Source organism: Scheffersomyces stipitis, chromosome 6, assembly GCF_000209165.1.
Source record: "Scheffersomyces stipitis CBS 6054 chromosome 6, complete sequence".
In the NCBI taxonomy this organism is placed as follows: domain Eukaryota; kingdom Fungi; phylum Ascomycota; class Pichiomycetes; order Serinales; family Debaryomycetaceae; genus Scheffersomyces; species Scheffersomyces stipitis.
This window is the reverse complement of record NC_009046.1, coordinates 570,099-583,597: the sequence shown is the minus strand read 5'-3', so window position 1 is coordinate 583,597 and position 13,499 is coordinate 570,099. Positions and strand designations below refer to the sequence as shown.

Here is a 13,499-nt window from a genome sequence, read left to right as displayed (position 1 = left end):
TATGAAAAATTCAGTGTGTGCAGGTGTACAGGCTATAGTGGTAATCTCATGCCATATCGTTCGAGGAGTTAGCCCCAGAAGAAGCCATTGGCATGAGGTGCCGTCACTCCGTCGTCTAGTCAGATTTGCGTTGCACATCAATGTCAAATCAAATAGTCCTTTGTCTCGGGATCTTGGTCTCTTTCAAGTACGGTACTTGGTAGCGCGGGTTGGTTGCGGATACTCGGAAGCTTTGAAAAGTCTCTTTGGCACTTTGGCACAATACTGGCAAACGAAATGGGACACAAATTGCGTGGTGACATCCCAGTCAACCAAGTCGCTACAACCTGACCAGCAGAAGTGTATTTCCAACTCCATACTCGAATGAGTCACTCCGAGGCTAATCGTCTTGCTCCGATTTGCCGGAGATCAGTTTGCAAGTGGCATTACGTATTACGCAGTGTGCAGGCTGTGAAAATATCATTAGCAGTGTATTCTGGCAAAGTCCGACTCCGAAGCCCCAGTATTTTCTCCAAGCTGTCGTAATAGAAACAGAAACTTGACATGACTCGTGGCCAGAGGCTAGGATGTACGGTTCAGTCCTTCGCACACTTATGGCTGGTTGATTCCTTTGCGTCTAATATTTTCTGTCTGATTCTTGTATCTACGTTCACTTAATTAGTCTATTCTTATTAGTCTTTCTCAATTAGTCTGTATTGTACACTATTACTTTTACTACTTCCTACTTTGCACGGGGCTTCTTTTCGGACCCGGAGATCTTTCCTGGAGCTTTTCGCTTCTTAACCACAGCACTCAAGTCATTGACCTGGGCTACCTTCTTTTTCTTGACGATGCCACTTAGATCGTTGACTAACGCAGCAGCAGATCCACTGGAGCCTGCGCCGTCAGCAGTAGGCTCACCCAAGATACCCTTGATGATATCCAACTGTTCGCTCTTGAGCTCTTCTGTAGGGTCTCTCTTCAACTCCTGGTATCTTGCATCCAAGTCCTGGATCAACTCTTCGTTTTCTTTCTTTTTCAGGGCATCTGTTTCGGATTCGTTTCTCTTCTTAACAGAGTCAATAGCCAACTTCATATGCTCAACGGCACTTTGACGCAGAGTTGGGTCTTCGACACAAAACTCAAGAGCAAGCGATAATTTGTAGTGTGACTCGGAAATTAGAGCCGATGTCTCTGGGTTGTAGAGCTTAAGACGAAGTTGCAAACTGCTCTTTAAATCCTGTGCAGATTGAGGGAAGTTCTCTGACTCCAAAGATACTTCTCCTAGCAAGTCATATGTTTCAGATAATTTCTTCGTCAAGATAATATACTGATTATCTGTTTCTTCGTCATCTGTCTTGAGATATGGAACTGTCAAATCTTTGCCTTGTTCTTCAATATCTTGTAATTTCGCCTCAAGGAGGTTTCTGGTGATGTCAAACATTTCCCATGCAAGTTCAAAATCACTCTGCTCTTCCTCATTTTCTTTATCGTGCTTTTCCTTACCATTACTTTCTTCCTGTTCTTCTTGATCCACCTCCCCTGCATTTTCTTCATCTGCTTCCTCTTCTTCATCTTGTGGTGCTCCATCTTCTCCTTCTTCTTCAGCTACTGGGGCCACATCAAAGAACTGGAACTTATCGCCATCTTCTTTGTTCTCCTCATTCTCTTCCTCTTTATCGTCTTCCTCCTGTTCATCGTCGCCTGGTTGTCCTCCAAAAACTTCTGACTTCAGAACAGCATTCTGGAACAATGACTTGCCGTATAAGAAAAGCAAATCAGCATCTTCGTCTCCTTTTTCGTCACTGTACTTCTCACATGCTTCTCCGTATTTCTCGGAGGCAAGCTCGTAGTTCTTGCTCGAGTACGCCCGCGAGCCGTCTGCAAGAAGTTTGTTCACTTCAGAAGAGTACGACATCTTCAATTGGCAATATGTGAAAGAATGAAGTAGTCTTGGTTATTGAATATTTCACCAATATTATTCTGACGCGTTCTGAGGTTCTGCAGACAACGCATGGCAGCGCCGTGTGCTGTCTTGATTTCCTTCACTATAAGAAGTTTGCTTATCTTAATAGGGGTCTAAAAGAGAGACAAACACCTAGAAAAGATAACAATTGCAACATACAAACACTGGCTAATAGAGCTATCAGAGTTTGTATAATTCTGTAAACTATTTCGACTGATACACCCATTTAAAATTTTCAGTGTTATCCACGTGACTTAGGTTGCAGCCATAGCAACAGAGGCAAAAATGAAACTCGTCCTTGGTTCTGTGGTCTAGTTGGTTATGGCGTCTGCTTTACACGCAGAATGTCCCCAGTTCGATCCTGGGCAGAATCATTGATTTTTTACATTTTTTGGTGATCAGGTAGACTAGCAGACTCTTCTTCAACATGGTGAAAATCTCCGAAGTTGTGAATAATCCTAAGAAATAGCCATACGAGGCTAAGAAATTTGCTTGCAGAAGCTGGACCTGCTTTTGTATACAGCAAAAGACTAAATCACGAATTCCAAGGTATGAAGGCTGAAATTAAGAACCTTTCAGCCAAATCCTGACGTCTTATCGTCGTATGCTAAGTCTTTTCCTTCATCCTTCATATAACCCGTTCGGCATGGTTGGACCGTTTAGGCTAAAGTTGCAACTTGTTCCAGATAAAGATGGCTGAGAACTGAACCACTTTTTCCGCCGCAGTTTCTTTCAATAGATGAAGTAGATAACAGACTTATTAAGGTGTATAGGCAGGCGACAGGTCTTTTCAGCCTTCTCCTAGAATCAAGTGACTCCCACAGCAGTACAATTGTGCTCGCAAGATAAGTTGGCACGTGACCTCAACCATTGTCTACATTTTTGATTAAGCTATAAACACTAATAATATTTATTTAGCGGAGTTGAAAGATTTGGCGTATCTTTTTTTCCGTTCTGAATTGCAACTGCAAGGTCATTTCCAATAATTGGCACCTTTCGCTTCGTCAGCTTCACCGTCTGTTTATAAAAGAGCACTGCTGTTCCTTCTATCCATTTGTCGGCCCTTCCTTCTCGTACAGTGCTATCATAGTGAGATCTCTCTAGTTTAAGTTGAGCGAATTCACAATGCTGCAATCAAAAGGGCGTGGAAGAAGACCGCCTCCTCCGCTAGACTACCCAGACGATTATGTTAATCACAGTCTCAGTCATAACTCTATTTACCAAGACAATTTAGTTCAGGATTCAAGTGTAAATCAGAATGTCATCCAGAATACAAATCTTACAACTCTGAATATTGTGAACTTGACTCCACACAATGGCAATTTCCAAGCTGCAAAAGCTGAAACTCCTGAATACACAACTCCCAGTCCTCAATATACTTCTCCACAATCATCATCTCCTAGTCAATATGGAGCTTCCAGTCAATATGTATCTTCTTCTGGATATGGTGGGCCATCCTCAGCCACAACATACAATTCCGTTAATTTTCCTCCTACCCCTTCAGATACTGTAGGAGCTGGACATTCAAGTTTTGTAAGAAGAAAGTTACACATCGATACCGACATTCAGCTGACTGCGTCGACGACTTCCTCAGTTAACACCAGCGACTTTGACATGACCAACGGGCCTATGACTGGTGAGTCACAGTTCTATATGAACAGTCCCAAGCCTATGGGACCAAAGGAGTTAATAGATTACTCTGTGCTGAGCGTGTCCCGTGAGGCACTACGTCGGAGATCGTTCCAGCAGCTTTCCAGACCAGAATCACGTTCAACAGAACTCGAGCCACAGCTACAAAGCCAGTCTTTTGTGCTGGACACTGATCCTCTCCAACAGCAGCAACAACAGCAATATGAATATTCATTATACCAGAAGAATATGAACAGTAACGGCGAGTTCCAGCCTAGACCTTCGATACACAATAGAAAACTGCACCGGAGCAGTCACCCTAATGTACCATACCCTGTGGATCTGAGTGAAGAACTGGAGCAAGGTGATTATGAAGATTTGCCAGATACTGTAAGTCCAGACTTTGATGTTATCAAGGAATACAATTTCCTCCGTCCAGAAGTAGTGCTACATATAGATTCACCCACCCCCCCTCCTTCGGAAACTCCACCACAAGCTTCTAGGACACAACAAATCATCAACGAATCGATTATTACACCAACAAAGATATCGCCTTTACGAAATTCTATTTATGATACTCCTCCCTCCTACAACGGTTCCTACTCAGTAAATGATTCAGGGTTGACTGGGAGTCCTCCACGCCGTTCATCTATTTCACCAGCCAGAAACGATACATTTCTCTCGTCTAGAAAACATTCTCCAAATAGAGATAGCCGTGACAATTCCAAATCGCCAAAGTTCAGATCATCACCTTCTTTGTCATATGACTTCCCCATTGCACAGCGAACATTCGTAGAAGGAGATAGCGACGACGACGAAGGTTATTCATATGATACAACCAGACAAAGCGCCACAGAATATAGCATTATAAATCAGGAGATGGGTGGACAGGCCTGCTACCCAGAAGAAGATAACGTAGACTTATTTGATGATGAGTCCATAATACATCCATCTACGTTCTTTGGGCGTTTACCTACGCTACCGTCTCCAGGAACTTCGCCTACGAGAAACAATACATTCAGCTATTCACCAAACAGAGACCTGATGACTTCCATCACGAGAAACTCTACACTTTACAGTGTTAGCCAGCAACGCAAAGACGAAGACTTGCCAGCATTGCCGTTTGAATTGCCACCGTTACCTTTCTCGGCCAAATCCTTAAATAACCAACACTTTTCTGTTTTTAATGGTCCATTGTGGTCGTTGAAAAGTATTTTTGAATGGTCTATCAAGCTACAAGACTGGCTTGACGATCTGTTCATATCTTTGGCTGAATTTAAAGTAGCCTTGACAGATCTCGTGACCTATCACAAGCCAGACATACCGCCAACTGTGTTGAGTACTCTTGTTGATTCCATCGTAGATAGTCTCTTGCGTTCCCATGCCATTAGTTTAACATATCGAGTAGTAATATCTCCAAATAATGCATCTGGCAGAGAAGAAGAGAACGGTATTACTATTGACGAAATGGCAGCTGTTAGTGGGGTCTTTCCGGCCTTAACAACCTGCTACTATTCAGGAAGCCATGATAAAGCGCAAGATCTAAGATTGAAATGTTATTCACGTTTTTGTCACTGGAATGCTGTGATTGAACACGAAGAACAACTCAAAAACCTCGATGAAAATGAAATATACCTAGCACAGGATTGGGTTTCGTATTGGAAGGTAACTGATGTAAAGACATTGGACAAGAGAGTTGTAACATTGCAATCGCATGTACTAGATCTTTTAAGAAATGAATGGGGGTTCTCAGCCAGAGCTAGATTATTTGTGGAAGATTTTGGGCCCCAATTTTTTGCAAGAGCCAAAACGGATCCCAAGATAAAGATTCCATCTAATTATCAGAATGAAGTGATTGACTCAAGATCAGAATTGTTGGAAATACATAAGACAATGGTACTTGATCCTCTCATAGAGATATACAAGTCAGATGGTAAATTTGTTCATAGCTTTGATGCTATCGCAAAAATATATAGTAAGTGGACGAAAAAGGCAGAACAGGCTTTTATGAGATATATGTCAACTGTTCCACTTCTATACGAGCTTTTGAATGTGGAATTTTTAAAGGAATGGGTGGCCAAGGTCCACGATAAACGATTGCTGAAGCTCAATGCAGATTGTTTGATCCTTTTTCAGAGTACGTTTTCTTCGCGGGCTTTTAAATTACCTTTGGAATTGAGAGGTATTCTGGATCTTCTTGGTGAAGAAGACAAACAGTCACTTGCCAAGGCAGTTGAAGATGTTCAAAATTTGACTTCGAAAATTCAGAAGATGAAAGTTTCTGTAGAGAACAAGAACGAATTAAGAAAGCTCCAAGAGATTAAATGGGGCAATTTTAATAAAGAACGCGTGAATTTGAAGTCAACCAACAGGCGGTTTATCAAGAGAGGACCATTGGTTAGAAGAGGTGAATTGAAGATCAACACCTACAACAATCATGTCATCTTGTTGGATAACTATTTTATTATCACTGAAAGATCTAGAAATAGAGCTATCAATGAGTATATTGTCGAGAAGAACCCAATTCCAGTTGAACTTTTATTAGTTGAGGAAAGAGAGTCGTCTTCCAAAACCATTTCTCATTCGCCAGTAACAAGTGGTCCATCCCAAAACCAAGAAGAGGAGCCTTCCAATTATCAGTTCAAGGTCAGATACGCCGGACGTGGCAAGCGTTTTGCATTCACATTCATAACCAAGTCCGAGAAAGATAGGGCTGACTGGATCAGAGACATTAAGTATGCTAGAACAGCCTTGTGTTCTAGATTGCGAAGAACAGAACCATACTCTTTGAATCTCATTTCCAATACTTGTTTTGGTTATGAGCAAATAGACAAGATCGAGAAATTGCCTATATGCGCGGAGCAGGATCCCGTGTATGATTTGTCAGTAGACACCATGAAGAAATTGAACTTTCTGTCTGGAAGCGATATTTACAGTCTTGCTGGATCAGTAGTGTTTAGCAAGGTTCTCAGTATGTGTTCATTCGAGTTTATGGGATCTCAATTTGTGCTTATTGGGCTAGCCTCTGGATTGTACTGCTCTGATCTCCAGAATAAATGGCGAAAGGTAGCAAATGGAGCTAATTTCGTCAGCTTAGCTACTGACACTTCGATGTCCCTTCTATTGGTATTGGCTGGAAATAGGCTTTTATACTATGCGTTGGACCTGATTGTAGATGTTTATTATGAAAGAAGGAAACATCTCACCAGTGTCCAACTTGCTAGCAAGGCATCATTCTTTGAGATTGGAAAACACAGGGCAATGACTATGATTTTCGTAGCCAAAGCAAACTCGTCAGGAACCGACTTCACAGTATTCATTCCTGAAACTGATAATGGAGGAGTTTTCAGTACTTTCAAGGAGTATAAAAAGTTCCACGTTGCTGCGGCCTGCTATGGAGTATCGTTGTTTAACTCTTCATTTGCTGTCCACACTAACAGAGGTATTGAGATTTTGAATCTATCTACACTTTTGCCTAGATCAGTACCTGAATTTTCCAACACCGAGAGTCTAAGCAGAAGATCTTCCACTACTAGTGCCAACTCCAATAGCAACAATATTGAAGCTATCAGGCTGGCAGTAGTAGCCACGGGGATTAAGCCTATGGGGATGTTCAAGATCAGCAGAGGCCAAGAAAGTGATCTTCATGAATTCTTGTTGGTATATAGTAACTTTGCCATTTTTATTGACCCTCTGGGAAAGCTTTCGCGGAGTTCGATTTTAAGATTTGAATTCCAAGCAAAATCGATTGCTTTTGTCAAGAATAGTTTGTTCTTAGTGTGCGATGAAGTCATAGAAATTTGGAGAATCAGCGAGTTCTCCAATGGCTCCAATGGTCTTATCCAGGTAATCACAGGTAAGGGTATCCAGATGATCAACAGCGATAAGTTGGCGTTTTCTATGGCCAACCCCATGGTCCCGGGAATGCAGTTGGTGTTTGAGTTGCGCAAGAAATCATCAATGTAAATTATAATATTGGGTGCAAATTGCAGGTGTATACGTATAGAGTTTTGCTACCGGATAACGGTATGAATGTACGAATTTCAATAATATAGAAATGATGGTATGTGGTGTTATGATGAAGAGTAGGTTTAGAGGTAGCTGTTTCATGACAGTATTCCGAATCTATATAACAAAACTATAACATACACTTTTCAAATTTCAATTAATTTTTCGAAAAATAATAGCATTGATATGAGATATAAGAGTGTTGCAAAAGTACAATTCTACAGTATTGATCCCGTAGATATCAGCGTATCGGATTTCCAGAAGAAGTCAGAATAAGTGTCCGGAACATTTGTTCAAGTCCTTACATTTTCTGGTAAGGATTTGAGGACCTCAAATTTACAAAATCATACAAAAGTCCGAACCGAACTTGCGGAATTAGCAATTATTTGACCCTGGTCTCTGAACGATTAATGTGTGAATAAACATAAAGTATAGCCGAGAAGAAGCGCAAAAGGATTGAGTCGCTTATAATCTTTTTGTCGCAGCCAATTTCGCTATCGGAATTGTACTTAAGCTTTTCTCTTGCCGAGGAAGAGTTGCGGGGACTTCCGACTTTTCGTGGAGATTTAATTTTGCGGAGAGAATATAAAGACGAATATTTCAGATAGTTTTCGAATTTAGTTAACTTTTTCATTTTCTTTAGATATTTCTATATATTTATTTGAACTTCTATTTATTTGAACATTATCAAGATGGTTGACTACAACGTAAACGGAAAGGTGGCTGTTGTCACCGGTGGTACCCGTGGTTTGGGATTGTACTGTGCAGAAGCCTTCGTCTTGAACGGAGCCTCTGTGGTTGCAATCACTTCAAGAAAAGCTGATGCCTGTGCCCAATCCAAAAAATACTTGGAAGATGTTGCTGCTAAGAATGGCAAGAAGGTCAAGATCATATCTATTCCAGCTGATCTCACAGTAGAAGCTGAGGCCAAGAAGTTTTTCGATGACGTAGCTTCTCAAGTTGACAGGGTCGACATTGTCATTGCCAACGCCGGAGCCTCCTGGGGAGCTCCATTGGATACCCATCCTATTTCTGCCATCAAGAAGGTGTTGAACTTGAATGTTGTGGCTGTTTTCCATACCATCCAGTTGTTTGCTCCATTGTTGGAGAAGTCTGGTACTGCCGAAGATCCATCGAGAATACTTATCATGTCTTCCGTTGCTTCCTTAGCAGCCAACGACCCTGTAGGTACTTACGGCTATTTGGCATCTAAGGCTGGTGTTTCTCACTTGGGTAAGAACTTGGCCGTGCAATTGGGCCCAAAAAACATCACAGTCAACTCGTTGGCTCCTGGTTTCTTCCCTTCCAAGATGTCTGCTGGCTTATTAGAGGCCGCAGGCTCAATTATGGTCGATACTAACCCAAGAGGCAGATTGGGTGTCAAGGAAGATATCCAGAACGCTACCTTGTTCTTGTGTGCTAAGCAATCTGGCTACATTAACGGTATTGTGTTGCCCATCGACGGTGGTGCTCACTTGAACAACCCAAGTTCTAAATTCTAGACAGGTTACGATTATATAGTTGACATTAAGTTTCTACAGGAATGTGTAATGAAAAATGAAGATAATACTATTTTAAGAATAAATAATAGAGATGCACATGAAATTAAAAGAAGGAGATTTGCAATTTTATCCCTTTTCTCTGTCTTTCTTCTGTTAATGGTCCCCAAAATAGGCGTGTCTCCCCACATAATATGTCAATAAATGTACACAGGATTTTTCACAATTGATTCCAGATTTGACACTCTTCTTATCAGACAACAGTTATGACCCACGTCACCATTCTAACTGGAGCATCCAAAGGTACGTAGGCGTTGTATACATCACATAGCCTCGTCCTCATATATGTATATACTAACTTTTTCCAGGAATCGGAAGGTCAATTGCTGAGGTTCTTCTCAAGAAAGATGCCAGCTACAAGTTGATCGCAGTAGCCAGAAGTGGTTCAGACTTGAACGAGCTAGTTAAACAATTCGGAGCAGACCGTGTATGCGTCGTTGTAGGCGACGTGACGGAAGCCGAGACGTCTCAAAAAGCTGTGAATTTGGCAGTATCAAAGTTTGGCCAGCTAGATTCTGTCATAGCCAATGCTGGAGTGTTGGATCCTGTAGGTCCTTTCCAGAGTGTTGACATTGCTAAATGGAGGAGACTTTTTGACATCAATTACTTTTCTGTTATCGAATTGATCCAGGCCAGTTTGCCTGAGTTGAGAAAGACCAAAGGGAACGTAATTGCTGTTTCTTCTGGTGCCTCCACCAAGCCCTACAGTGGCTGGCATGCCTACGGTGGCTCCAAGGCTGCAGTGAACCATTTGATAGCATCAGTGGCTGCCGATGAGCCAGATGTTCTGGCTTTGTCGATTGCTCCTGGTGTAGTAGACACTTCCATGCAAAAGGATATCAGAGAAAAATTCGGCAAGGGCATGGATCCCGAGAGCTTGAAAAGGTTTATAGATTTGCATGCCAACAACGAGTTGCTTCAACCCGATGTGCCAGCTCGTGTTTACGTCAACTTGGCTACCGAGGGCTGGAGCAAGGATATTGATGGCCAATACTTGAGATTCAACGATGGGGTGTTGAAGAAGTATGCTTAGCTACTCACATTACATAATACAAATCTAGTACTGATAAATGGACAAATGTAGAGTTCCATAGTAACAATATACTCTTAATTTCTACCTTTTTTAAGATGTTTCATTGCGTGCTTCACAACAATCTTCACAACACTTTAACATTTCTCACTGTTGTGTTTCACTCTTATTCTCACTGTAATTCTCACTAGACTCTCATTTCTCACTGACCACTAGAACTCGATCTCATTAAACCAATTCTTCACATTTTTCATTCCCAGTGCGACTCAATAATACACAGAATTGTGAAAATCGACTCTTTTTCCAATTCACGTCTTTACCATTTCTACCAGACAACAAACGTCTAACATATTCAATTCACAGTATCAACAACCATGTTTGTCAGATCGTCGAGATTATTGGGAAGAAAATCGTCTCCACAATTCACGAGATTTTCAACCAAATCCAGAGGTCCATCTCTGGCTATCCGTTTCAACTCGACCAAATCCACGTCTACACCACCACCTCCGCCACCTCCACCACCTCAGACTGGTTCCAAGGGCAAAATATTGTTGGCTATCGGAGCCTTGGCTATTGGTTCGACTATTGCTGCCTCCTTGTACAACAAAGATTCTCCTAAATCGGCTGTAGAACCTGTGGCCCAAAAGGGCCCAGCCTTTCAAGATGGAAAAATCAAGGTTATCTTCGTTTTGGGGGGACCAGGCTCAGGTAAGGGTACCCAGAGTGCTTTGCTCGTGAAAGAGCATGGATTTGTTCACTTGTCTGCTGGTGATTTGTTGAGAGAAGAACAAAAGAGAGAGGGTTCCAAGTACGGTGAATTGATCGCAAACTACATTAAGGAAGGACTCATTGTACCACAGGAAGTCACCGTGGCTTTGTTGGAACAGGCCATTAAGGAATCGTACGCCAAAGGTCTGACCAAGTTCTTGATCGACGGATTCCCAAGAAAGATGGACCAGGCTCTCACTTTCGAAAACCAGATCGCCAAGTCGTCTTTCACTTTGTTCTTTGAATGTCCCGAACAGGTCATGTTGAAGAGATTGTTGGAAAGAGGTAAAACCAGTGGCAGAACTGACGACAATATCGAGTCCATCACCAAGAGATTCAGAACTTTCATTGAAACATCCATGCCTGTTGTTAACCACTTTGAGGAGCAAGGCAAGGTCATCAAGGTACAATGCGACCAACCAGTTGATGTCGTATACACTCAGGTCAAGAATGCCTTGTCGGAAAAGGGCGTTAACTAGAACATTAGACTAGAGTATTCATAAAGATTATAATGTATATATGGCCACGGCCTAAACAAATAACAGCTAATTTGAGTAGAAAAATTTCAGATTCTACAAATGCCTTTCTTACTTCTTCCATGATTCCTTTATTTACAGATAATATCAGAGCTTTCAGTTGAAACTTGTAGAGTTATCACTATCAGAGCTCTTCAGTATTCTAGTTACAAAATCACGTGATAGAATACTTCTGATGGAAAGTATGCAGGATCGTCCTTTCCTTGGAAAGAAAGGAATTTATTCATTGTTAAACAGAGTATGGCGCAATGTTACAAATTCCATACTAAAACAGGGGTATATCAAGGGTATATAAGCTCCTGTTGCTTCCGACTGTTTCCAATATATAATTTATATATTAACTCTTCTTTTATACTGAAAATTTGAATAAATTTTATCCAAGGGAATTGCAGCCGTACATATAGAAATTCTAGACCTGTATATACGTTTACTTCCCATTAGATTAGAAGTCAAAAGTCAAGTCGAATCCAATCAATAAATCTCAAATGTCCAATTTTTCCACAAATGCTCTGTCGACTGGTAGATCGGAACTGCCAGAAGAACAGACATTCAGTCCCATCACTGCAAGTCTTCTCGCAGAAGCGATTAGGGAACAAGCAAATCAATTGCTTGAGAAACAATCAGACGAATTTGAGGCTAAATTTCTACTGCTTCAAAACCAAATTCATGATATCCTAACGCTTATTTCTGCCGAGAAAAGTGGTAACAGAAAAGGAGTTTCGAGAAATACTGACGATTCTTCGACCATTACGAGTACTAATAGTGATATTAATCTTATTCAATCTAGTATTGAGTCTAGTTCGGTGCTCGCTGATGATGACTTAAGTGTAAACATCAGTGATCCACCTAAAATTGAACACTCTCCATCGTTTAAATCAAGTAAACATTCTGCTGAAAAAACATTCAATTTATTTGAAAGAACTAACGATACGATTCGAAAGTCTCAGAAACGCTTTCATGAATCTTGGAGAAAATTACCCAAGCTCAATGATAGCAGCGTTGAACTCTGGTCCAGGGCTCTTCAGGAACTAAACAGTGACCCAGACTATAAAGCTTTGTCTAAGGCAAACTTCAAAGTAGACTGGAACAGTTTCGAATCCAGAACTGGACTCCATGGTAATGAACTTAAATACTACTACGATTGCTGGAAGGATGATCTCATTGCACCTTATTGCAATAATACTTTGAGTATTCTTGCTGCTACCCGAGATCATACTGTCACCCTTGAAGATCTAATTGAGTACACATCGGAGCATGCAGATGATGCTAAAACGATGTCTATACTTGAGGAAGTGCAACGACGCTACCGAATCGATATACTGTGTAAAGACTATGTCTCAGAATTGAGAGGCAAAAACACGCATGATTATGACCGTATAATTCAATTTATTGACGGTATTCCTTCCGACCTATATGGCACCATTAGTCACTACTGTAACCAAAGACACGATGGCAATTGTATAATAGCTGCCGCTACGGCCAATTTCTATTATAAAGAATTTATGACCAAGGAGAATTTTCATTACCCTACCCCCAACACTTTCCAAAAGAAAATGATCAGTACACCTGGTTTCTCTGGTAAAGTTTTATCTGATTCCTCTAAATCAAGAACGAATTCCAAACACAGAAAAGACAGGAGTAACTATAATAATTATTCTCAAAATAAACTGCTGTTGGAGAATAACCAGAAATCGCACAGAAGACAAACGGACAATGTTAATCACAACTAAAGCTCCGGTGGTCTCAATAACCATCTCCGAGTCTTTGTTGATGACGCACCAATACATAAATCGAAGTTACGTGCTAGGATCTGCTATGACTCTGGCGCTACTCGGACCGTTGTTAATCTGTTAACATATTTATCTGATATCAGATACAATCTTACTGATCGTGAGAAAGTTTATAATACTGCAAATGGAGATCAGGCATATGCTCTTGCGAAAGGATTTTTCACTCTCGAGGCAAGTCCCTTTCACATTAAGCTAGACGCTGTGTATATACCCAACATACCGGTTATACTTGTT

General features: G+C 41.2%; 6 protein-coding genes across 6 annotated transcripts; 5 read left to right on the top strand and 1 right to left on the bottom strand. All coding sequences in view use genetic code 12, as the record gives it.

Moving 5' to 3' along the window:
* Nucleotides 1–736: 736 nt before the first annotated feature.
* On the bottom strand, nucleotides 737–1,897 carry PICST_12169 (predicted protein; the record flags this gene model as incomplete). Its single annotated transcript, XM_001385421.1, has 1 exon — nucleotides 737–1,897. A coding segment is annotated over one exon (1,161 nt), but the record flags the coding sequence as incomplete, so codon positions are not given.
* Nucleotides 1,898–3,574: 1,677 nt separating this feature from the next.
* Nucleotides 3,575–7,540, top strand: PICST_61902 (GDP GTP exchange factor; the record flags this gene model as incomplete). The annotated part of the gene is made up of 3 exons (XM_001385768.1): nucleotides 3,575–3,657; nucleotides 3,853–3,964; nucleotides 3,992–7,540. The coding sequence occupies 3 exons, from the start codon at nucleotides 3,575–3,577 to the stop codon at nucleotides 7,538–7,540; spliced, it is 3,744 nt and encodes a 1,247-aa protein (XP_001385805.2).
* A 734-nt stretch (nucleotides 7,541–8,274) lies between these two features.
* On the top strand, nucleotides 8,275–9,084 carry SPS24 (peroxisomal 2,4- dienoyl-CoA reductase; the record flags this gene model as incomplete). Its single annotated transcript, XM_001385767.1, has 1 exon — nucleotides 8,275–9,084. The coding sequence occupies one exon, from the start codon at nucleotides 8,275–8,277 to the stop codon at nucleotides 9,082–9,084; it is 810 nt and encodes a 269-aa protein (XP_001385804.1).
* Nucleotides 9,085–9,347: 263 nt separating this feature from the next.
* Nucleotides 9,348–10,174, top strand: PICST_61312 (glucose/ribitol dehydrogenase; the record flags this gene model as incomplete). The annotated part of the gene is made up of 2 exons (XM_001385766.1): nucleotides 9,348–9,384; nucleotides 9,450–10,174. 2 exons carry the CDS (start codon nucleotides 9,348–9,350, stop codon nucleotides 10,172–10,174), a joined length of 762 nt encoding a protein of 253 aa, XP_001385803.2.
* A 334-nt stretch (nucleotides 10,175–10,508) lies between these two features.
* URA6 (Uridylate kinase (UK) (Uridine monophosphate kinase) (UMP kinase)) lies at nucleotides 10,509–11,475 on the top strand. Its single transcript, XM_001385765.1, has one exon. The coding sequence runs from the start codon at nucleotides 10,546–10,548 to the stop codon at nucleotides 11,416–11,418; it is 873 nt and encodes a 290-aa protein (XP_001385802.2). The 5' UTR covers nucleotides 10,509–10,545; the 3' UTR covers nucleotides 11,419–11,475.
* Nucleotides 11,476–11,960: 485 nt separating this feature from the next.
* On the top strand, nucleotides 11,961–13,205 carry HMC1 (Hypothetical multicopy protein; the record flags this gene model as incomplete). Its single annotated transcript, XM_001385764.1, has 1 exon — nucleotides 11,961–13,205. The coding sequence occupies one exon, from the start codon at nucleotides 11,961–11,963 to the stop codon at nucleotides 13,203–13,205; it is 1,245 nt and encodes a 414-aa protein (XP_001385801.2).
* Nucleotides 13,206–13,499: the final 294 nt, after the last annotated feature.